At 45.0% G+C, this 25,356-nt stretch overlaps 1 protein-coding gene across 1 annotated transcript in view; it reads right to left on the minus strand.

Annotated features, from left to right (window-relative positions):
* BEST1 (bestrophin 1) overlaps window positions 1–25,356 on the minus strand; it is a gene marked incomplete at its 5' end in the record, with an annotated part of 63,215 nt that overhangs the window by 19,426 nt on the left and 18,433 nt on the right. The window contains 5 exons of the mRNA XM_082270882.1: window positions 3,481–3,561; window positions 3,653–3,805; window positions 3,909–3,986; window positions 8,299–8,453; window positions 21,331–21,564. Of these exons, the coding sequence (XP_082127008.1) occupies window positions 3,481–3,561; window positions 3,653–3,805; window positions 3,909–3,986; window positions 8,299–8,453; window positions 21,331–21,564 (701 nt within the window). The remainder of the gene's footprint in view (window positions 1–3,480; window positions 3,562–3,652; window positions 3,806–3,908; window positions 3,987–8,298; window positions 8,454–21,330; window positions 21,565–25,356) is intronic.

Here is a 25,356-nt window from a genome sequence, read left to right on the forward strand (position 1 = left end):
GAGGACAGTGGGGATGAAGATGACAGGGATGGGATGGTAGGAAGAGGACAGTGGGGATGAAGATGACAGGGATGGGATGGTAGGAAGAGGACAGTGGGGATGAAGATGACAGGGATGGGATGGTAGGAAGAGGACAGTGGGGATGAAGATGACAGGGGTGGGATGGTAGGAAGAGGACAGTGGGGATGAAGAGGACAGGGGTGGGATGGTAGGAAGAGGACAGTGGGGATGAAGAGGACAGGGATGGGATGGTAGGAAGAGGACAGTGGGGATGAAGAGGACAGGGGGTGGGGTGGTAGAAGTTTTACATACACCCCTCCATCTCCATACACCCCCCCCCATCTTCACCCCCTAGCACCATACACCTCCACCACCCCCCCCCCCCCACTCTTGCAAGTTAGTAATATAATATACATATCACAGGCCTCAGATCGGCGCTGTTGCAAACTCTGCAGAGTGGAGAGAGCTGGTCCCGCCTCCTCTCCTCTGTGTGCTGTACAGGAAACACACAGGAAGGGGGAGGGGCGGGTTCAGTGCTCGTCTCTTGCTCGTCTCTGCTCTCTGCACACAGGCAGCCGCAGCTGGGGAGAGAGACAAGCTGGCAGTAGAAAAAGCCCGTAGTGTAAGTGCCCCTGGGGTGGCAGCCCAGGGGTGCCTTAATTTCTCACTGGTGAGGGGCAGCTCGCTGTGAGTTCTTTTGGCACCTTGGTCACTGCACTATGCACACCTTTTTCACACCTGCCTCTTGGGACAGGCCTTTTGGCTTGCACCAGAGGAATTTTTTATTCCGGCTGGAAGGCCTGCCTTGGTTCCTCACATGGCACCATAGCACTTTCCCCACTTCCCCTTCCCCACCTTTATGTTTTGTTTGTCTTTTTCTTTGGAGTCCGTCACCTGCACTATCACCTTTGTTTTCTTTATTTGCACAGACTGGAGTGTGTGGGTCCTCGGGCCCTGCCTTAAGTCTTGGGAGGGGGTGGATATGGCCTTTTGGCTTAGTTCGCCCTCTCCCATGGGGTCTCCCTTCGGGGGAGCCCTACTTAGTACTCGGTGGGGGCTGTTTCGGCAGTCCCCCTGAAGAACGGGGTCTGTCTGGTTTCGGCCAGACAGACCATGAGTACCTTATGTCCCTGTCAGGAGCCTTGCGCCCCGGGGGATTGAGGTTTTGGGTCCTACCTCTTCGGAGGGAAGACCATACGTTGTCGCACACCCTGTGCTTTTTTGTGTTACTCACTTTGTGTGTGTGCACTTTTTTATGCACCGGGTGGAGTCTTTTGAGTGTGTTGCACACGCTACGGGCTTTAAAAAGAGTAGCTGCCGTGTGTGTATTGTAACTCGCTGAGGATCGGGGAGCTCCGGTCTCAGCTGCGCTTGCCGCTCATCCTTTCTATACATACAGGGGGCCCTCTAGGGCCCCCTGCAGCATGGGGCCCGGTCGCCATGGCGACCCCTGCGACCCCTGTATGTCCGCCCCTGCCTCAAGTGTTGGACATTGACAAGGTCTTCTATGGACTAGAACTGGAAGGTTGAGGCCTGCTGAGTAAAGTGTAATTAGTAATTCCTGACCAGGCTTAGAAATGAAGAACTAGTAGGAATCTGAGTGTGTACAGAGCTAACAGGGTGAAGTGGGACAGCCTGGACACCAGGGGTCCTCCTTCTTTACATAATGCTGGGTTGGGGCAATTAAAGTGAACCTGTTGCTTTGCACTGCATTGGAAAAGTACATGATCAAAATAAAAAACAATAGGCAGCCATGGTCCAAATGCTGCAAATAACCTTCACTGCAATGCTCACTAGCCATGAAGTGTGAAGTGAGCCACATATTTCAGCAAAACAGAATCAGCACTTGCAGAGCACATGATAGTGACAACTGTATCCAAAAACTGCAGTGTGATGATGATTAAGCTCTTGGTTCACCAGTAAACTATGGAACATTTAAGAAGCGGTATGCAGTCAGCACTAAAATTGGCGTTGTGCTATCGAGCATACCTTTAATTACTGACTACTGTCTATACTCATCCTAGCTGCTCTTGCATTTTATAGTATGAGTGATGCTAAGGACATTGTATGCATGCATAGAATGTACAGTAGATAAACAGATTACCGACTTTAGTCTTTTATTCTTGCATACCTATTAAATATATTGCTCATTGGAAAGCATTTACAAATGCTACTAAGTTAAAAATATAATAGCTTGACATCTTTATATATTTATCAAGGAAGTGTTTTCTATTCATAAAAATGTGGTACCTCTATTAAAATGTATTTTTATTATGAGTAGGTGCTTATGTTAAAGTAGAACCAAAGCAAAAATGTTTTATTTTTTTAAATTTTACTTTGGATAAATTAAAGTAAGGTTTTTAACCACTGTCATGTTTTTTGCTATCTGTATCCTATTTTGAAGATGTCCCTTCATGTCCTATCCCAAATCTACAACAGAAAAAGAAAGGAAATCCCTTCAAAATAAGGGAAATCCTTGGTATTCACCAGAACTAGTGTCCCCATTGGAGGATTTTCCTTCTATTTCTGTTTTGGTGATGTCTGAAAATTTGGGATTCTTTCACTTTTGGGTGACAAGAACAAAAGACGGGGCTAAATCTTCTGAATGGGGACACAGAAAGCAATAAAACCTGACCAGATGTTCTAATCCCTTTCTACTCTATCTAAAACAATATAAAAAAAAGTTTTGCCTTCAGGTATACTTTAACCCTTTCGCTTCCAAAGTTGTTTTTGCTTTCATTGCACGCGAGTTAAAATGCACATTAAAACTCAAAAAGTAAAAAAACAAACATTATATTTTTCTGGAAGCAGAGATCCTGGAGAGTAAATTGACCGTAGATGCAATTCTCTATATTACATTATGTTATCAATTTCAAATATTCAGTAAACACAATACACTATTATTTTAGTGCACACAAACACAATATAATGCCTAATTAATCTGTAAATGATAAAGGATGAAGTTACAATGAGTAAATAGATACCAAACATGTCATGTCTGGGGGTTCCATCTTGCAGCAGGCGTGGAGGTGATCGAATCACTTCCTTAGGAAAGCTGACAGTTGTATCAAGAGATGTAAACAGACTCTTGCCTGCTATAGCAGCCAGGAATCATTTTTACAGGGCTGTGCTGCCAAGGACATTATGTCAATGGCATTGAAAGGTTTAAAGTAAACTTATAGTTTATAGTAAACCCAAAAAGTGATTTTTTAGTAATATGTGGGGCCTGGTGGATAGAGTAAGCTCCTAGCTTCCTATATGTCTTGGAGAATCCATAGTTGAGGCCTCCCTGCCATAGCTGCTTGTTGTCCACTGGGAATTATGAGTGTTGTGTGTTCCTGCACCTCCTGTTGCACATCATAAAACAGAATAAACAAAACAAAAATCTAACAAGTGGGAGACCCTCATAATGGCCACAGTAGGTGCACAGACCTCTGGAACTCAAGTGCAGAAATTTCATCAATAAAGGCCAATCATTACCTGAAAGTTTCTGTCGATTAACCAGTTTGTCTCAAAGTCATCATCATCTTGCCCGAATGGGTTGATCAGCTGTTCAGCCACCTGTACAAAGACAGAGGAACTTCTGTTTTCCTTATTTATTAAAAATTGTACAGTTCCTATCTATGTGGTGTAAAAAAAAAGTTGACCTTACCTTCAACCAACCAGCATAGAAAAAGAATTGCAGCAGGGTAAATACAGGGACATACAAGTCTAGTTCATGGCCAGGGTAGCCCTTTGTAGGTTCTAGGAACTGACGGCCAATTAGGCAAGCCAAGAAAAAGCTGTATACAGCCACTGTGACCACCTTCGAAGAACAAATATAAATGTATGGAGAATTAGCAATAAAATAATTAGCACACTTGTAGTATAAAACACACAAAAATAGAAGGGAGGGCAAAAGACCACACCTGAGTATACACCAATGGAATGCTGATCCAGTCGTAGGCAAACAACCTTCCACACTGTGAACGCAGTGAGTTCAGTTCCTGAGACGGTCAAGAAAAAACAATGTGTAATTAGTTACTGTAAGCAGTCAAGTCACGTCACTATATGTAAATGAAAAGGAGTGTGATCTTGTAAATAAAGGACATTTTTACAAGATGTTCTTTAGTGATGCTTTAGAATACATGAACATAAAATAAAGGAGAAAAAAAACTAAAAAAAAAGAAAGAAAATTAATGCAGCCATCAGTCATCTAGGAATTGACATCAGCAATTGGGCTTATTTTACTCCAAGAAACTCTTCATTGTACCCTCATGCCCAAAAAAGTAGCAAAGCAAACGTTGAAAGGTGATACATACCAAGCCATATGCCGTGAAGTGACGCCCACTTTATTGATCAGCCAACTTTTTTGGCCACATCCCTTTGCATTTTTTTTGTTGTACCCTTAAAGTGTTAGTTCACCTTTACAGAGAAAATGTCAAGGTGAACTAACAGCGGACACCTTCTACACCCCCCCGATACCTGCTTTACTTACCTATGGGATTCAGTGGCGGCTGGTGCTCCATGGGCCGAGGAGGGGGGGGTGGCGTACCGACCGCACCATACCCCCCCTGGACAACACCAGGCCGCACACCATACCCACCCCAGACCACAGGGAGACAGGGGAGACAGGAGAGTAGAGGACAGACAGGACCCCCCCCCGCTCACTTACACTACCTGGATGCAGCAGCAGGCGGTGGCGGCAGCTTCGGCTTCTTCCCCGTCTTCTGCTTCTCCTCCCTCCTTCTCCATGCCCAATGGCATAGCTTCTCCTTTCGGCCAATCGGGAAACGGGTCTCAAAACCCGCTTCCTGATTTGCTAGGAGGAGGATCCGTGTGACAATACCAAGTTTTCATTCGCTGTTGTCACACAACTGGGTGGGCTCGGGGCGCACTGCTCTGCGCCCCGAGCCCACCTTTTTTTTAGCCTGTGAGAGCCTCTGGCTCTAATCACATGGCTAAAAAAAAAAAGCACCATTGAACTCCATGTGTCCGGCGCCCCGCATGTAGATTAGGGGGCCGGACGCATGGATGGGGGGGGGCAGCGCCCCTGCTCCCCGTATGACCAGCCACCACTGATGGGATTGCTGAGCTGTCAGCCCTCTTGCAGATGTTTCAGTGGTTTGGGGATTTGAAAATCTCTTTACTCTCCATCTTCTCTGTCAACTCTTCTAGGACAGACCAGATGAATTCTGATTGGTCAGTGTGACAGCGCTGGCCAATCAGAATCCATCTGATCCATCCTGGAAGTGCTGACAGAGAAGAGACAAAACAGCATTAGTTTCACGTGGCGTGGCTGCAGGGGTACTGACAGCTCAGCAACCCCAGGGGTAAGTAGAGTTGGATTGGGGTGGGGGTTATTAGGGATAGTGTCCACTATTAGTTCACCTTTACATTTTGTCTGTAAAGGTGAACCAACGTTTTAAAAGTACAAGAAGAAAAACGCAAGGGGACGTGGCCAAAAACATGGGCATTTAATAAAGTGGGCATCACTTCACGGCATCTGGCTTGTTATGTTTGCCTTTCTCCTTTTGCTTTGCTATTTTTTTAGACAAAATAGGGTCTTGGGGTACAATGAAGAGATTGTGGGGGCAAAATAAGTCCCATTGCTGGTGTCAAAGGCAGTAATAATAACCCTCAACATTGGTGTCAGGCATTGTTAGTTATTCCTAACATTCGAATCAGTGGGAGCAAAAATAAACCCCATTTTTGGGGCCATTGTGGGGTCCTTCACAGTAGTATTAAAACTCCCCTTTCATGATTAACCCCCCCCCCCCACACACACCCCCGCCCCGTGGTCAGTGAGAGACAAAATTGTCCCCTACTCCCATTTTACTGGTAGTCAAAGACAGTAATAATTAATCCCCTATTACCCCTTCCATTGATGGGCAGCAAGAGAGAGTGGCTAGAGATGGAAATGTCTCCCTATTGGTCACAGGGGATGTCCATCACATTGAGAGGCCATCACATAGGGTCGAGAGGTAGGAGAGGGTAAGGCCAAAACTAGCTTTTCATATGATTTTAGTTGACAAAATCTCTTTATCTACTGATCATTTTGGCATTTGGTTCTCAGTAAGGCCTCATGCACACTGGCAATTATAAAAACGCCAGTAGCTTTAGCTGTAGAATGCCATGTAAAAAAACGTTTTTGGTTTTTTTTTTAGCAAAACTACACCCCCAAAAAAGCTTATGGCTCAAAAACACTCATAAATGCTGAACAGTTGCGTTTTGCAGCGTTTTGTAGTGCTTTTCAGCGTTAAAGTGTTTTTTACAGATGAAAAACCCCTCTTTAAACCCACTAGTTCTGGGGGTTTTTTCCAGCCAGAAAACGCCCCTGCCAAAAAAAACGCTGATAAAAGCCTACAGTGTGTGTGCATGGACACATAATTAACATGTTGGTGAGTTTACTGGCTGCAGAAAAAAACGCCAAAAACAGCAGCTATAAAACCGTCCAGTGTGCATGAGGCCTAAATATTATAAATTTCTGATTTGCCCAGGTTTGGGAAAATTTACTTCAAATAGCTCTACAAAAATAAAAAAGAAGACACCACACATAGAATAGAGCTTTTTCTGACTATAGCTTAGAAAGCTGCCCTATATGTCTCAATTAAAGGCCCAGTCCAAATATTTGGTACAGTGCCTTGCGAAAGTATTCGGCCTCCTTGAACTTTGCGACCTTTTGCCACATTTCAGGTTTCAAATATAAAGATATAAAACTGTAATTTTTTGTGAAGAATCAACAACAAGTGGGACACAATCATGAAGTGGAACGCAATTTATTGGATATTTCAAACTTTGTTAACAAATAAAAAACAGAAAAATTGGGCGTGCAAAATTATTCAGCCCCCTTAAGTTAATACTTTGTAGCACCACCTTTTGCTGCAATTACAGCTGTAAGTCGCTTGGGGTATGTCTCTATCAGTTTTGCACATCGAGAGACTGAAATTTTTGCCCATTTCTCCTTGCAAAACAGCTCGAGGTTGGATGGAGAGCGTTTGTGAACAGCAGTTTTCAGTTCTTTCCACAGATTCTCGATTGGATTCAGGTCTGGACTTTGACTTGGCCATTCTAACACCTGGATATGTTTCCCTGTGAACCATTCCATTGTAGATTTTGCTTTATGTTTTGGATCATTGTCTTGTTGGAAGACAAATCTCCATCCCAGTCTCAGGTCTTTTGCAGACTCCATCAGGTTTTCTCCCAGAATGGTCCTGTATTTGGCTCCATCCATCTTCCCATCAATTTTAACCATCTTCCCTGTCCCTGCTGAAGAAAAGCAGGCCCAAACCATGATGCTGCCACCACCATGTTTGACAGTGGGGATGGTGTGTTCAGGGTGATGAGCTGTGTTGCTTTTACGCCAAACATAACGTTTTGCATTGTTGCCAAAAAGTTTGATTTTGGTTTCATCTGACCAGAGCACCTTCTTCCACATGTTTGGTGTGTCTCCCAGGTGGCTTGTGGCAAATTTTAAACGACAATTTTTATGGATATCTTTAAGAAATGGCTTTCTTCTTGCCACTCTTCCATAAAGGCCAGATTTGTGCAGTATGCGACTGATTGTTGTCCTATGGACAGAGTCTCCCACCTCAGCTGTAGATCTCTGCAGTTCATCCAGAGTGATCATGGGCCTCTTGGCTGCATCTCTGATCAGTCTTCTCCTTGTATGAGCTGAAAGTTTAGAGGGACGGCCAGGTCTTCGTAGATTTGCAGTGGTCTGATACTCCTTCCATTTCAATATTATCGCTTGCACAGTGCTCCTTGGGATGTTTAAAGCTTGGGAAATCTTTTTGTATCCAACTCCGGCTTTAAACTTCTCCACAACAGTATCTCGGACCTGCCTGGTGTGTTCCTTGTTCTTCATGATGCTCTCTGCGCTTTAAACGGACCTCTGAGACTATCACAGTGCAGGTGCATTTATACGGAGACTTGATTACACACAGGTGGATTCTATTTATCATCATTAGTCATTTAGGTCAACATTGGATCATTCAGAGATCCTCACTGAACTTCTGCAGAGAGTTTGCTGCACTGAAAGTAAAGGGGCTGAATAATTTTGCACGCCCAATTTTTCAGTTTTTTATTTGTTAACAAAGTTTGAAATATCCAATAAATTTCGTTCCACTTCATGATTGTGTCCCACTTGTTGTTGATTCTTCACAAAAAATACAGTTTTATATCTTTATGTTTGAAGCCTGAAATGTGGCAAAAGGTCGCAAACTTCAAGGGGGCGAATACTTTCGCAAGGCACTGTATCTACTCATTGCACACATAGGTAACATATTCTGCAATGGCACACATGATTCACCATCTCACATTCAGGATGAGGTGCAACACAAAACCATCACGGATTCGTCCTTCTGTCCTCGCTGTCACTGCCAGATTGGCAAACCAGACACACGGAATCCAGAACTTATTATGGGGAGAAGAAATGGCTTCAAATTTCACACGTTCACATGGTGTCATGAAACCTATGGTCAGCAAACATGAGAAACATAAAGTTGCTTCAAACTGCTGTCAGAGACCTTTGCAAATATTAAAATAAATCTATGGGCAAAACTTTTTCCTGGTGCCTCCATGGCAGCATACTAGTGATAGAGCCCCGCCTCTACTCCTCCCTCAGGACTAGTGAGTAGCATAAAAGAAAGGCCCAGCCCCCTGTCCCATCATTCTCCTTTTTTTCCTCATACCTTCCTGACTGGTGAAGAATAAGCAGTATGTCCATACCTCTGCCTCCAGGCAGCTTTCCGCCGGGTTCAGCCTCTCCTGTGCGCAGTCTCGGTTCTTGGGTCGCTCAAAGCACTAATAAGGCCGGGAACCCCCTTCTGTGGATCTTTGGGGTAAAAACTGCAGTGTTTCCTCATAGGAACGCATACTGCTACTGTCTCTTTAAAAATCTTTAAATGTTTGGCTTTGCAGGATTTTGCACAAGGACCGTCTTTTTTTTTTTTTTTTTTTTTTCTCCCTCTTTTCAGCTTGGATTCCCCTTTAGGTTTCCCAGTACTTATTTGTGTGTTTGTTTGTTTGTGTTCGTTTTCATTGTCATCTTCCCCTTCTCTTTCCCTCTTTTTCTTTTCCCTTCTTGCCTTTTGTCTTACCTTTTCAGCCTGTCCCTTTAAGTTTTCTATGAAAACATCCGATCCTGTGTACATGGCTCCCAGTCCTGGGATTCCCCCTGCAGCGCCATGCAAATCGAGGCCGCCCCTTGCTCCACAGAGTCTCGGCGTCTCTGCGGACCGCCTCGTAGGGCGGGGAGTAGGGCCGTGCACGAGGAACGGTCTGCGCATGCGCGGGCGCATGCGCAGTACGGCTGAGGCTCGGGCGGCCATCTTGGATGTGGGAACCAGGTGTAATTTTGCCCTGAGTTCCCACAGAAGCTAAGGGGAGGGGTTTTGTGCTCTCTTAGGCTGCTCTGCCTATTAAAGGGCCATTCCACCTGCTGTCCACCCGAAAGACAGCATCTTTCCCTGCTCCTACCGACTTGTTAAAGCCCTTGGTAGGTAGCATTTTATAATACTTTTTTTTTTTTTTTTTTTCCTCCGTCATCATTTCCATTTATTCAGTTGTTATTTGTCTTCAATAAAACCTTTTTTTTTTTTTGCCCTTCTTTTCTTCTCCCTTTTTCTGTTTTCCTTCTTGCGTTTTTTTCTCACAGCCGGTCCTTCTGCAACGCCCTACGATGAGCCACTCATCACGTAACCAAGATCCTCACAATAGGTATGGGACCACCTTTCTGTAAGTATTGAAGTAAGAAGGAAAAGAGTGCTTGTATGGACTAACAAGTGTCCTTTGTTCCAGCCCAACACACTCCAAAAGATCCGGGAAGTCTTCGAGGCACCGCGACCATGACAGTCCAGATCGCAGATCAAGATCTTCCCACTTTAGATCTTCAGAAAGATCTAGGTCAAGATACCGTCGCTCTCCTTCTCCGCCATCACATTCATCAAGGAAGAAGTGCTGGGCTTGTGGCGCAGTACCCTTACCTAGAAAACTAGTCTGCCAGGACTGTTTTCGGGACTACGCAGCCAACCGGGAGTTGGAAAACCAACAAGTGGTGGATCTGCTAAAGCAGACAATGAAAGATTCCCTTTCGGAGTTGACAACTCTAGTACCCGCACAGGCGGCTCCCTCTGCAGCTCAAGTTCCGGACAGGGATGATAGCGCTCCAGGCCCCTCTGGGCTAAACCCTTCACGCGCTGCGGCTCCATTACTTGGAGAGGCATCTTCAGGTCACCTTTCAGAAGAATCCATAGAGGAGTCGGACCCGTCAGGCTTTAACTATGCCTTAATCCCACCTTTTATTCAGGCAGTTAAAACAGCAATTGCCTGGGAGGATCCTGAAGAACCCACTCCTAAGTCAAAAACATATTTTCCCTTCCTTAAGAGGAAACAAGTATTCTTTCCTCTTATGGGCGAGATAAGAGAGATTATCGAAGAGGAATGGAAGAAGACGGATAAAAAGTTTTCATTGGGCCGTCTTAATAAACTCTACCCTCTAGCCGAGTCTGAAGCGCAATCATTAAATTCCATGCCGGTGGTGGATGCTGCAGTCATTCGGCTCGCCAAAAACGTGACACTACCTATGGAAGATGCAGCATCATTCAAAGATCCGCTAGATCGGAAAATAGATCTGGACCTAAAAAGGAGCTACCTGGCCTCGGGCGCAGCCTGTAAACCGGCTATTGCCCTTACATCTGTCTCCAATGCCATCAGGGCTTGGACAGAAAATGTTGAGACAGCGCTACGCCAAAATGTCCCTAGAGAAGACATTGTCAAGGCACTGGAGGAACTGAAAATTTCGGCCGATTTCATCGGAGAGGCCGCCATCGATACCATACGTTGTTCCGCACAATCAATGCTCCACACAGTAATGGCCAAAAGGGCCCTCTGGCTAAAACCATGGACAGCCGACCTTGCGTCCAAACAGAGTTGGTGTAAGATTCCGTTCGACGGCAAAACCCTCTTCGGAGAAAAAATGGACAAGGCCATTTCCAGGGTAACTGGAGGCAAGTCTGGTCTCCTGCCACAAGACAGGAAAGTCAAGAGAACAAGAGTCTATTCGTCTAGATTCCGGCCCTCAAATTCCAGAGATTTTAGGCAAACCAGACAGAACAGGGATAACAGGAGACCCTGGAGAGGCACCCAGGCCTCTTTTTTGAACACACGCAAAACCAAGGCTTTCACCACTCCCCAGGAGGCAACGAAGCCTTTTTGACGCCAGAAGATCGCAACCCCTCCCAGTCGGAGCCAGGCTACAGGCTTTTCTCCCAATTTGGGCTTCGCGTTGTCAGGACCCCTGGGTTCTGTCAACAATCCATCAGGGTCACCGGTGGGTGTTTGCTCATCCTCCTCCTCATGCATCATTTCAGGAGTCAAGAATACCAACCTCGCCATCAAAAGCATTGGCATTATCCCAATTCCTGACAGATCTTCAGCTTCAAGGTGCAGCTATACCGGTTCCATTGGCGGAGCGTTACACCGGTTTCTATTCTCCACTCTTCTTAGTGCCAAAAAGGACGGGAGGTTGGAGGCCGGTGATAGACCTCAAGAGGCTCAACCGATATATAGAACTCGAGAGCTTCAAAATGGAATCCCTGCAAACTATCATTCAGGTCATTCAGCCAGGAGATTGGTTGATATCTCTCGATCTACAAGATGCTTACCTGCACATCCCAATCTTCCCAACTTATCAGAGATTTCTGAGGTTCGCTGTGGGCGAGATACACCTTCAGTTCAAGGCCCTGCCATTCGGGCTCTGCACGTCTCCGCGAGTGTTCACCAAGACCTTGATAACTGTCCTAGCCCCCCTCAGGGAAAGGGGGTTGAGAGTGTACCACTATCTAGACGACATTCTCCTGTTGGCAAGCAATCCAGATCAACTCAGATCCCACAGGGAAATTCTCCTTCAGACCTTACAGGAGTTCGGCTGGCTCATAAATTTTCAAAAAAGCAACTTGTCTCCGACACAACAGATGGTTTACCTGGGAGCCATGTTCAATACCCAAGTGGGGACAGTGTCCTTACCCAGCCAGAAGATGGATATTATCATACGGAGGATGTTCACTGTAATTCGGAGTACTCATCTGACGGCCTCTCAGTGTCTGAGTCTAGTCGGCACAATGTCCTCTTGTATTCCCATGGTGCCATGGTCCCACTGGCACCTGAGGTTTTTCCAAACAGGTTTTCTGTCACAATGGAGAAAACAACACCTCTCCCAGAAAATCCAAGTGACCGCCTTAATGCGCAGAAGCTTGTTTTGGTGGACGAAGAAGGAAAATCTTGCCAACCCCCGTCACCTAGGCTCATTCAACTGGACCATCCTTACGTCCGATGCGAGTGGGCACGGATGGGGCGCCCATTGCGGGGAGGTCAAGCTTCAGGGAAGATGGTACCACTCAACCAAAGGGGTGGTATCCAATGTACTGGAACTAAGAGCGGCATTTCTAGCTCTGATTTCCTTGGCACCCCTCCTCCAAGGCCACAGAGTCCTCCTGAGATTAGACAACAAGACAGCAGTGGCATACCTGCTGAGACAAGGAGGTACTCGCAGCAGGACCCTCCTCCGAGAGGTCGAACCCATCATGCTGTGGGCAGAGAGGAACCTACGAGATCTCAGGGCCGTTTACATTCCGGGCCGGCTGAACACAGTGGCAGACGCTTTATCCAGGAGGTTCGCAGACAACAACGAGTGGTCCCTACATCCACAAGTTTTTCTCCAAATCACCAACCTCTGGTACCCTCCTCAAGTGGACATGTTTGCCACTCCGGACAACTCGAAACTGCCCAGATTCTACTCTCGTCTCCCCTGCTCTCAGTCGGAAGCAGTCGATGCCCTGACATGCCCGTGGAATTTCTCGACAGCCTATGCCTTTCCTCCCCGCCCACTGATTCTGAAGTTTCTCCGGAGACTTCTCACAGAATCAGTACAAGTCCTGGCGATACTCCCTTTTTGGCCGAAGAGACCATGGTTCCCTCTAGCCATCCATCTCAGTGTGGAACCCCCCATCAGGATTCCACTTTTTCCCAACCTACTGTCCCAGCAGGGACTATTTCATCCGAACCCGCAGAGATTAGATCTGCGGGTTTGGAAACTGAAAGGCAAAGGTTTCAGGCCTTAGGGTGTACCCCTGAAGTCATCACGACACTTTTGAAAGCCAGGAAGCCCTCTACCAACGCGGTCTATTCAAAAGTGTGGAACAAATTCCTAGCGTTTGCCGCGGGGCAGGACTTCAACCCCGTCCTCCCCTCTACCTCTCAAGTCTTAGCCTTCTTACAGACAGGACTGGATTTAGGATTGGGACTAAGCTCCCTCAAAGTACAGGTAGCGGCAATCTCGGCTGCAACCAACAAGAGATGGGCCGAAGATCCTCTAGTGGTTACCTTTTTAAGAGGAGTGTTGAAAATTCGCCCTCCCGTTAGACGCTCGTTTCCACAGTGGGATCTCTCCCTGGTCCTGGAAGTTCTTTGCAACCCCCCATTTTCTCCAGTGGAACAGGCTTCTCTTTGGAATTTGTCATTACAAACTGCCTTCCTCTTGGCCATCACCTCCGGCAGACGAGTCTCCGAGCTACATGCCCTGGGAATAAGTGAGGATCACATCACCTTTTTTCCGGACAGGGTTGAACTTCGCCCTAGACAGGGGTTCATCCCCAAGGTCTCCTCCTCTTCCCATCTTCTAGAACCTTGGGCCCTTCCGGTTTTCCAAAACGCGGATGCAACTCAGCACGACCTAGACATCTCTAGAGTTCTTCGAGCCTATCTGGAAATCACAAGTTCATTCAGACAATCTGACAGTTTGTTTGTCATCCTCTTTGGGAAAAACAGGGGCAAAGAGTCCACCAAAAGGACTCTATCATCATGGATCATCAAACTCATCCAGAAAACCTATAAAGTCAAGGGGCTATCTCCACCTTCACAAGTAAGAGCTCATTCTACTAGGGCAGTCTCGGCTTCCTGGGCGGCAAGGGCCAACGTTTCCTTAGAGACGGTTTGCAGGGCCGCCTCATGGTCATCACGTCATACATTCTTCAAACATTATCGTATCGACCCAGGGTCGCTTACAACTGTAGAGTTCGGCAGAAGGACTATTCAGTCAGCCATGTCTTTGCCCAATTAAAGATTTGCATATTTAGCATTACCCACCCATTTGTCTTGCTAGTTATTTATCACTAGTATGCTGCCATGGAGGCACCAGGAAAACGGAAAATTGTTTCATACTTACCGTAATTTTCCTTTCCTGGTGCCTATCCATGGCAGCATATGCTCCCACCCTTGGTATTCTATATGACAGAGAATGATGGGACAGGGGGCTGGGCCTTTCTTTTATGCTACTCACTAGTCCTGAGGGAGGAGTAGAGGCGGGGCTCTATCACTAGTATGCTGCCATGGATAGGCACCAGGAAAGGAAAATTACGGTAAGTATGAAACAATTTTCCGTTTTTTTCTCATTTTCTATAGAGCAAGGAAGGGTTATAACCCCTGTAATGTTTTTTTTTTTTTGCCATCTGTATCCCATTGGAGAGATTTTCCTTCACTTCCTGTCCCATAGCCAAAAACTCCCTGAAAATTAAGGGAATTTCTTGGGGACCCCTCAGGTCACCAGAACCAGTGTCCCCATTGGAAGATTTCTCCCCTATTACTTTTTTGGGGACAACCCAAAATTTGAAATTTTCTTTTACTTTCACCTTCAATGATAATAGTAAACAGGACAAATAGAGAGGGAGAATGTTCCTAACAGAGGCACAGACAGCAATAAAAGCCTGGCAGATGTTCTAACTCTTCTTCCCCTCTATCCAAAACTCCAAAAAAAAAAGTTTTGACCTTAGTTATGCTTTAAAGTCTACCTGTCATCCACAAAGAGAGGATATTACTATTCAGTGGATTTATAAGTTGCTTATGAATATAAATTAAAGCAGAACTTTAGCTAAAGAGTACGGAAGGGTTAAAACCACTGTCATGTTTCTATCATTATGCCCCACACTTTGAGCAGATTATTTCTCACTTTCTTGTCTGTCTGTGGGATAGGAAGTGAAGAAAAATCTCACCAATAGCAAAATGGTAAGCAATACAAAACTTGCAGATGTCACATACTATTTCAAAGTTTTTAAAGCCTAATTTCACCTTTTTTTAAAAACAATACATTTTTGCAGGTAATAAAAGTGCATTTATTTTTTTCTTCACGAGCCTGCAGAGCATTGCACCCACGGCCAGTGAATCCACAGAGAAGAGGGGGGAAGGCTGTATGGGGCCCATAAAACACTAGTCTGACATGCCTGCTTTAGGCAGTTTTATCTAAGCACCTGTTTTTATGATCACCTTCCTATATATATGGGAAACTTTACATGAGAAACATAAGTGATGGTGACTAAAAAAAAACAGGGATCCTAAATACGATCTTTTCCATCACTCTCAGATATCTCTGCCAAACCAACTACTTTTGAATCTTTGCTACTACAAGAGGACCCACCAATGAACACCCACGGTCTCCCTATTGTACTTTATTCTTTTGGCATCGGCCCACCCAGACTTCCCTTTGTATGCACAGAAATGGGAAAAAAAAACCTCCCAACAGACTTTCTCCCCTTTTGGACTGGCAAAAAAAGTTTTATCCTGACACATAAACTATCATTAGCCACGAAAACTCAAGAAAAAGGGTATAACTTGGCAACCAGATGGTACAGGGGCCCTTCTACCCTCCACCAGTTTAATCATGATATAGCCAATATTTGTTGATGATGTTATGCATCAATGGGAAACATGGTCCCAGGGCTGGCCCAAGACATTGTCCTGCCTGGGTCCAAGAATAAAATGTTGCTCCCCCCCAAAAAAAAAATCACACCCAACAAAAAGCCCCCACATCCATTATTTTATATAAATATAAAATGTAGAAAATATTATATATACTGTTATCTTCTTCCATAGCTCACCACCCGACTGGTCCACCAAACACCCACTGTCTGTCCTCACTCCTCCTGTCATTCCTGTGTCTGCCATGCCCACCACCCTAGAAGATCCAGACCGCCCTGCGTGAGATGGAGAGCGCTGATGTCTGATGTCATTGCGCACACCACGATCACAGGAGGAACGTTTCCCAGAGGAGAAAATCCACCTCCTCATACTCGTTTACACTACAGGCAGCAGTATGAGATGGGGAAATGCCGCCCGTAACGCGCTGCAAACTGATGACACACAAAACTGCTGGAAAATAATCTAGGGAGTCAATTTGATGCCCCTCTCCAAGTGTTGAGTGGGTCCAATGGACTCAGTGGGACCCATGGTAGGGCCAGCTCTGCATGGTCCATATCTGGAGGGGGTGTCCCCCTGTGCGGGCGTTTTGCAAACATATTTTTGACTTATACTGTAAACTTATGGATACAAATATCCATGTATCACCTGGAGTGGCTCTCCTGTACATGATTCCAGGATCTCTAAAATCAGCAAAAAAGGATGTGCTTAGACACTTTCTCGCTGCAGCTAGAGCAGTCATTCCTCGCCATTGGAAATCACGTCTGTACCCTCTCTCGGGGAGTGGGCAACCGAATTAGACTCCATTAGAAGCCTGGAAAGGCTGTTGGCACAGGCATTGGGAAAAGAAGAACAGTTTGGACTGCTTGGTCAAAGTTTCGGCATTCACCCGAGTTTCTGACCTGGGCAAAAGAAAATCCTACCACCATTTTGACTTAGCCACGTTGGAGTGTGTCTGATACTACCTGTTCTCCTACCCTGGCTCATACTCAGCCCAACTCCCTCCCCCTCCCTTTTTGTTACTTTCCATACAATTTTTATTATACATATTCTCTTTTTTTCTTCATATATATATATATTCCCCTTTTTTCCTTTTTCGGTTTTTCTTTTCCCTTTATTTTTTTTTTTTTAGTGAATGCAATGTGAACAAGCCATAATATGCGCTCCCCAATATACAGTTTCTCAAAAAAGTGAGTACACCCCTCACATTTCTGTAAATATGTTATTATATCTTTTTATATGACAACCCTGAAGAAATGACACTTTGCTACAATGTACATAGTACATACAAAGTAGTGAGTGTACAGCTTGTGTAACAGTAAAAAATTGCTGTCCCCTCAAAATATCTCATACAGCCATTAATGTCTAAACCGCTGGCAACGAAAGTGAGTACACCCCCAAAAGACAATGTCCAAATTGGGCCCAATTAGCCATTTTCCCTCCCTGGTGTTATGTGACTCGTTAGTATTACAAGGTCTCAGGTGTGAAGGAGCAGGTGTGTTAAATTTGGTGTTATCGCTCTCACCCTCTCATACTGGTCACTGGAAGTTCAACATGGCACCTCATGGCAAAGAACTCTCTGAGGATCTGAAAAAATAATTGTTGCTCTACATAAAGATGGCCTAGGCTATAAATAGATTGCCAAGACCCTGAAACTGAGCTGCAGCACGGTGGCCAAGACCATACAGTGGTTTAACAGGACAGGTTCCACTCAGAACAGGCCTTGCCATGGTTGACTAAAGAAGTTGAGCGCACGTGCTCAGCGTCATAGCCAGAGGTTGTCTATGGGAAATAGACGTATGAGTGCTGCTGCAGAAGTTTTAGGGATGGGGGGGTCAGCCTGTCAGTGCTCAGACCATACACTGCACACTGCATCAAATTGGTAGGAAGCCTCTTTTAAAGATGATGCTAAAGACAAGCAGACTAAGGACATGTATTACTGGAACCATGTCCTGTGGTCTGATGAGACCAAGATAAACGTATTTGGTTCAGATGGTGTCAAGCATGTGTGGTGGCAACCAGGTGAGGAATACAAAGACAAGTGTGTCTTTCCTGCAGTCAAGCATGGTGGTGGGAGTGTCATGGTCTGGGGCTGCATGAGTGCTGCCAGCACTGGGGAGCTACAGTTCATTGCGGGAACCATGAATGCCAACATGTACTGTGACATACTGAAGCAGAGCATGATTCCCTCCCTTTGGAGACTGGGCCTCAAGGCAGTATTCCAACATGATAACGACCCCAAACACACCTCCAAGATGACCACTGCCTTGCTAAAGAAGCTGAGGGTAAAGGTGATGGACTGGCTAAGCATGTCTCCAGACCTAAACCCTATTGAGCATCTGTGGGGCATCCTCAAATGGAAGGTGGAGGAGCTCAAGGTCTTTAACATCCACCAGCTATGTGATGTCATCATGGAGGAGTAGAAGAGGGCACCAGTGGCAACCTGTGAAGCTCTGGTGAACTCCATGCCCAAGAGGGTTAAGGCAGTGCTGGAAAATAAAGGTGGCCACACAAAATAATGTCACTTTGGGCCCAATTTGGACAGTTTAACTTAGGGGTGTACTTACTTTTGTTGGCAGTGGTTTAGCCATTAACCACTTTACCACTAGAGCATTTTGCTGTCTTACGTCTGGGCCACTTTTTTTTTTCGCTGTGCGAATTTAACTGACAATTGCGCGGTCGTGCGACGCCGTACCCAAACGAAATTTACGTCCTTTTTTTCCCACAAACAGAGCTTTCTTTTGGTGGTGTTTGATCACCTGTGCGATTTTTACTTTTTGCGCTATAAACAAAAAAATAGCGTTTATTTTGAAAAAAATAACTATTTTTAACATTTTTTTTATATGAAATTCCCCCCAATAAAAATGTAAAAAACAATTTTTTTTTAAATTTTTGGCCAGTTTGTTTTCTGCTACCTATGTTTGGTAAAAAAAAAAATCGCAATAAGCGTATTTTGATTGGTTTGCGCAAAAGTTATTGCGTTTACTAACTAAGGGAAAGATTTCTGTCATTTTTGGTGTTTTTTTTTTAACGAGTAATGGCGGCGATCTGCGATTTTTTTTGCGGGACTGCGACATTGCGGCGGACAGATCGGACCCTTGACTGACATTTTTGACACTTTTGGGGGTACCAGTGACATTACTGCAGTAATCAGTGCTATATATATGCACTGTTACTGTAAAAATGACACTGGCAGGGAAGGGGTTAATTTTATTGGAGAGGGAGGGGTTAATGTATGCCTGGTGCTTACTAACGTGTGGGGGGGGGGAGGTGACTGAGTGAGCCAGGGACAGATCGGATGTTCAGCTATGCTGAACACTCCGATCTGTCACTCCCTGTCACTTAGGAGATCCGCCTGCTCTGTTTACACAGGCGGGCGGATCTCCAAACTGGATTCCCCAACGATCAGGGCAGAGCAGCGGCGATCGCCGCCGCTCCTCCCCTGGCCCGACTCCCGCTGTGAATGAAAACAGCGGGAGCGCGCCTCCGGCGGCGCGCAAGCGCCGCCTACAGGGGAGGAGTCTAGCGACGTAGGTCTACGTCGCTAGACGATAACGAGCCACTGTGCCGCAGTAGCAGCACAGTGGCTAGAGGTAAAGCGGTTAATGGCTGTGTGTTGAGTTATTTTGAGGGGACATAAAATTTACACTGTTATACAAGCTGTACACTCACTACTTTACATTGTAATAAAGTGTAATTTCTTTAGTGTTGTCAGATGAAAAGATATAATAAAATATTTTAAAAATTGCAAGGGGTGTACTCACTTTTGTGAGATACTGTAAGTCTGGAATATTTGACTAGTTAAACTTTAACTATAGCACTTGGACTCTCCCAAAACGTTAATATAGATATTTTTTTTTATAATATAGTTGAGGAATATTCATCCTTGGTTTATGATAGATGTACATTGAACCCTGAATATACAGTGCCTTGCGAAAGTATTCGGCCCCCTTGAACTTTTCAACCTTTTGCTACATTTCAGACTTCAAACATAAAGATATAAAACTGTAATTTTTTTGTGAAGAATCAACAACAAGTGGGACACAATCATGAATTGAAACTAAGTTTATTGGATATTTCTAACTTTTTTAACAAATAAAAAATTGAAAAATTGGGCGTGCAAAATTATTCAGCCCCCTAAAGTTAATACTTTGTAGCACCACCTTTTGCTGCGATTACAGCTGTAAGTCGCTTGGGGTATGTCTCTATCAGTTTTGCACATCGAGAGACTGAAATTTTTGCCCATTCCTCCTTGCAAAACAGCTCGAGCTCAGTGAGGTTGGATGGAGAGCGTTTGTGAACAGCAGTTTTCAGTTCTTTCCACAGATTCTCAATTGGATTCAGGTCTGGACTTTGACTTGGCCATTCTAACACCTAGATATGTTTATTTGTGAACCATTCCATTGTAGATTTTGCTTTATGTTTTGGATCATTGTCTTGTTGGAAGACAAATCTCCGTCCCAGTCTCAGGTCTTTTGCAGACTCCATCAGGTTTTCTTCCAGCATGGTCCTGTATTTGGCTCCATCCATCTTTCCATCAATTTTAACCATCTTCCCTGTCCCTGTTGAAGAAAAGCAGGCCCAAACCATGATGCTGCCACCACCATGTTTGACAGTGGGGATAGTGTGTTCAGGGTGATGAGCTGTGTTGCTTTTACGCCAAACATAACGTTTTGCATTGTTGCCAAAAAGTTTGATTTTGATTTCATCTGACCAGAGCACCTTCTTCCACATGTTTGGTGTGTCTCCGAGGTGGCTTGTGGCAAACTTTAAACGACAATTTTTATGGGTATCTTTAAGAAATGGCTTTCTTCTTGCCACTCTTCCATAAAGGCCAGATTTGTGCAGTATACGACTGATTGTTGTCCTATGGACAGAGTCTCCCACCTCAGCTGTAGATCTCTGCAGTTCATCCAGAGTGATCATGGGCCTCTTGGCTGCATCTCTGATCAGTCTTCTCCTTGTATGAGCTGAAAGTTTAGAGGCGGACCTCTGAGACTATCACAGTGCAGGTGCATTTATACGGAGACTTGATTACACACAGGTGGATTCTATTTATCATCATTAGTCATTTAGGTCAACATTGGATCATTCAGAGATCCTCACTGAACTTCTGGAGAGAGTTTGCTGCACTGAAAGTAAAGGGGCTGAATAATTTTGCACGCCCAATTTTTCAGTTTTTTATTTGTTAAAAAAGTTTGAAATATCCAATAAATTTCGTTCCACTTCATGATTGTGTCCCACTTGTTGTTGATTCTTCACAAAAATTACAGTTTTATATCTTTATGTTTGAAGCCTGAAATGTGGCAAAAGGTCCAAAAGTTCAAGGGGCCGAATACTTTCGCAAGGCACTGTATATGCAGATGTTTATTACACATTCATATTTTTTTTCCCACTGTAAATGTATTACTTACTCTATATACTTGAAAACTTTATTACAAATAAGATTGAAACAAAAAAAAAAAAAAACAAGTATCAATCTGCTACCAGAGGCTCTGGCATATTAGACTATTCCACAATTCCAGGCCTAATTCCATTGTATGTAAGCGTAATTTCACATTCTAGTTTTGCTTATAAGCTGGTAAATAGTCCATTGATACTTACCAGCATTGACAACATGCTGAAGGGTAGGGAATCTCTTGTAAGCAGCAGTACTAATCGAACGCAGTATCAGAACACCCGAGAGGCTGGCGTAACGCATAAGTGTCCGTCGCAGCATCCTCCCTCGCTCATCTGTCCCATGTACATTACTGGACACCAAGCACATGATACGGTCTAACCATGGCACACTCTCATATTGGGCCCACCATCGGGAAACCACCAGGGTGACATAGAAACCTAATAGGAAGAAAGCAAATGGAAATTGCTGTTTTCCTAATCCAAAGGATACTGATAAAGAACTAAAAAAACAATACAGGTGAAATGTATTTGGAGGATATTCAGTAGAGAGGCAGGATCCCTGGGTCCACCTCTAACTGCAACATTCACAGTTAAAAATGTGGTCAGGAAAAATGAACATTAATGTCAATATTATTTATAGGACAGAGCTATTAATAGGCTAATATTTAACCACTTGACCTGACTTGACTTGACTTCATGACCAAGGCATTTTTTGCTATTCAGCACTGTGCTACTTTAACTGGCAATTGCGCATTCATGCAACACTGTATGCAAATGAAATGTAATAATTTTAGAGTTTTTTTGGTTGGTATTTAATCACAATTGGGAAAAAGAAGAAATTACATAAAATATGTTTTTTTTTTTCACAATTTTATTTTTACATACTGTTACCAGTGCACAGTGTTAATTTCAAAAATGAAAACATTTTCGTCAAGATTTTCGTCAGCAGCCAGCCTTAGAGTGACAAAAACAAAATTTTTCATTGTCCACTGACGAAAACTATGCCGAAAATCAATTCCATTTACATTAATGAACAAAAACTAAACGAAAATGTGAGGTAGGGACGTTTAATCTTGTGAACCTTCAGTTTCCGTGAAGCTCCCTCTGCTTCCGCCCCCAGCAAGCAAACGACTCGAGTCCATAGCGTGCTTCGCTTAGGAGCAGTTGGCAGCACTGTGCATGCAGTATTACAAGCGACCGTCCAGAGCAGAGAGCACTGAGAGTGCATACATTACAATTACAGACCACCGTCCATCAAGAGCACTGTGTGTGAATTACAGGCCTCTTCTGACCACCGGCATCCAGAGCACTGTGCATTACAGGCCATCCCTCAGACCTTAGACCATCATTCAGTGCTGTGCAGCATTACAGGCCTCTCAGGGTCAGACCACCATCCTAGAGAACTGTGCAACATTACAGGCCTCCCCTCAGACAACCACTGTACAGAGCACTGTGTAGCATTACAGCCACTATCCGTCCAGAGCACTGTGCAGCATTACAGGCCTTATCAGACCACCGTCCAGAGCACTGTGCAGCATTACAGGTCTCCTCAGACCACTGTCCAGAGCACTGTTTGCATTACAGGCCTCCTCACACCGTCCAGAGGATGGCTGTGAATTTGTTCAAACCTTAATACTATAAATAATAACATAACATAATATTAGATATTTTTTACTTTACCAGCAGTATATCATGAGTTTGGAAATTGTAGAGAAATGCTTAAATATTGCATCACAATTTAACTAAACTCATTCAATTTTAGACAATTAAAATGAGTTTTAGTCAACTAAAATGATTTTAGTCTACTAAAATGTACTAGAGATTTTAGTCGACTAAATACAACTAAAATTAAAACAATTGCAGATGACCAAAATGGCATTTTAGTCAAAAGACTAAGACTAAAACTAAATCGAAATTTGCTGCCAAAATTAATACTGCCATATGACTGGTTTGCAGTGATCACGGATACTGACTGGTGACAGGATTTAAAAAAATTAAATAATCAGGTGATCAGGGAAATGGCTTTTATTCATGAAAAAAATGTTTTTAATAATCAGGTGATCAGGGAAATGGCTTTTATTCATGAAAGCCTAAATACAGTTGTGATCTGTGATTGGCTACAGCTAATCACATGGTACAGGGTGCAATGATTGGCCCAGTTACCATGTGATAGCTGTGGGCCAATCACAGCATCACAATAGTAAAGCAAAACAGTCATGAATGGAATTTATTAATAGATGTTTTGTTGAAATTGTAATCATGTGATCGCTAAGACCAATCATGATCACATGATACCCCGGCCACCCACTGCAGCTGGGTACCGATCACAATCTGTTGTGTCCACCGGACACATCGGTCATGAGTATCTGCAGTTGCACGCTCCAGGGGAAAGCTAGTGCATGTGCTTAGTTACATTCCAGTACGTCGCTGAGACGGCAGCTCCCACCCACTTGCAGTTCCCGATTAAAATCATAGACCTGGAGATATTTATGACAGCTCAGCCCATTTCCTGGGAGCCTTTAGTGAGTGCGCTTTCAATAGAGAAACCTCAGCTGCCATGAATGCATATTTGTGGCATATGAGCCTTGCTGTTGCACATACAGTATGCAGTACATGGTCAGAAAGAGGTTAAGCTGGCGATACACTGGGCAAATTTTTTTTTTTGAAAATTTGTTTTTATTGAATTTTTGCACAAAAAACAGACAAGACAATGCCACGCAGGGCAACAACCATAAACAGTGACAACAGGTCAAACCCCTCCCATACCACCCCCCCCCCACCCCCCCCCCACCCCAGGCTCCATCCAGCACGTCCAGTGGAAAAACAAAGCATCTATCAGCAATAAAGATACCCCTCAAGACTGCTCCAATTATCCAGTAGTAAGGTCATAGAACATTATAGATTAGTCCAGCACAGAGCCCACTAGCAGCAACCCCATGGCTTAGTCAAAAAAACAGAGAGACTTCTATACATGCAGTAAGAGCACAATGAACAGGAATATATCACCGACCGGCATGGCCATCCCCCCCCCCCCCCCCCAGACAATCCCGAACAGTAGCACATAGAACACTAAAGCTGATCAACGGAGGTCGAGGCCGGAGAGTCTATCCATGTTTTCCATACTTTATCAAACTTGCGGGGGCATCCCCTACTGAGATACGTGGCCTTATAGAGCGGAGTCACTTTATTAACCAAGCCTTTCCAGAAAAGGATCGTGGGAGCCAAGGGACTCTTCCAGTGTAAGAGCAGAGCCTTGCGCGCATAGAAAAGCAGCAAGCTGACCAGGGTACGAACGGCCCTCGCAGGGGCCAAGCCATCCACCAACCCCAAGAGGCAAACCTCCACGGAGCTGGGGACCGGAATCTTAACCACCTCCACAATACAAGCTAAGACGGATGCCCAATAGTCCTTGACCACCGGGCACCCCCAGAAGATATGACTGAAGACCGCCGGTGAATGGGAACAACGCCAGCACTCCGCCGAGGCCGTCTGATAAATACGTGCCAGCCTCGCCGGCGTGTAATAAATCCGATGCAGAAATTTAAAGTGAATCAGACGGTCCCTCGCAGAGACCAGGTAGGCGAAGGGTGAACTCCACATATCTTCCCAGTCATCACCATCCAGGTCAGGCACCTCCTCCACCCAGCGTTCCCGACATCTACGTACAGCAGGCGGAGTGATAGCGAACAATTCCCTGTACAATTCTGAGAGAGGCTTCCGCATACCCGCCGCTTGTATCGCTGTTTCAAGAGCTGAAGCTTTAATCACAACCCGAGAGGAACCGAATTGTGCCACAAACGCATGGCGAAGTTGGAGATAGCGAAAAAAATACCCATTTGGAAGATCATAACGCGCCTTCAGGGCATCAAAGGAGCACAGCTCCCCACCAGAGACAATATCCCCCAGCAACTTCACCCCCTTAACGGCCCAGATGGTAGGATCAGGGATCGAGGCAAAATGAGGAAACTTGGGGTTCCACCACAATGGGGAGGCCGGGGAAACACCAGTGGCTCCTGGCTCCACCAGCACCAGCATCTGTTCCCAGGCTTTGATGGTAGAACGCATAGTTCCTGTCAGCTGAAATGTAGCCCTGGACCCGCGATGCAGTAAAAGGCGAAGACTCTCGTAGGAGCCCAAAACAGCCGCCTCCAGCACCGTGGCGGAGTCCCCATCGTCCCCTGCAAGCCAGCGTCGCGCCACCACCCCTTGCCCAGCCAGGAAATATTTATA

The sequence above is a fragment of the Pelophylax lessonae genome (genome assembly GCF_965119305.1).
Source record: "Pelophylax lessonae genome assembly, chromosome: 10".
Classification (NCBI taxonomy): Eukaryota; Metazoa; Chordata; class Amphibia; order Anura; family Ranidae; genus Pelophylax; species Pelophylax lessonae.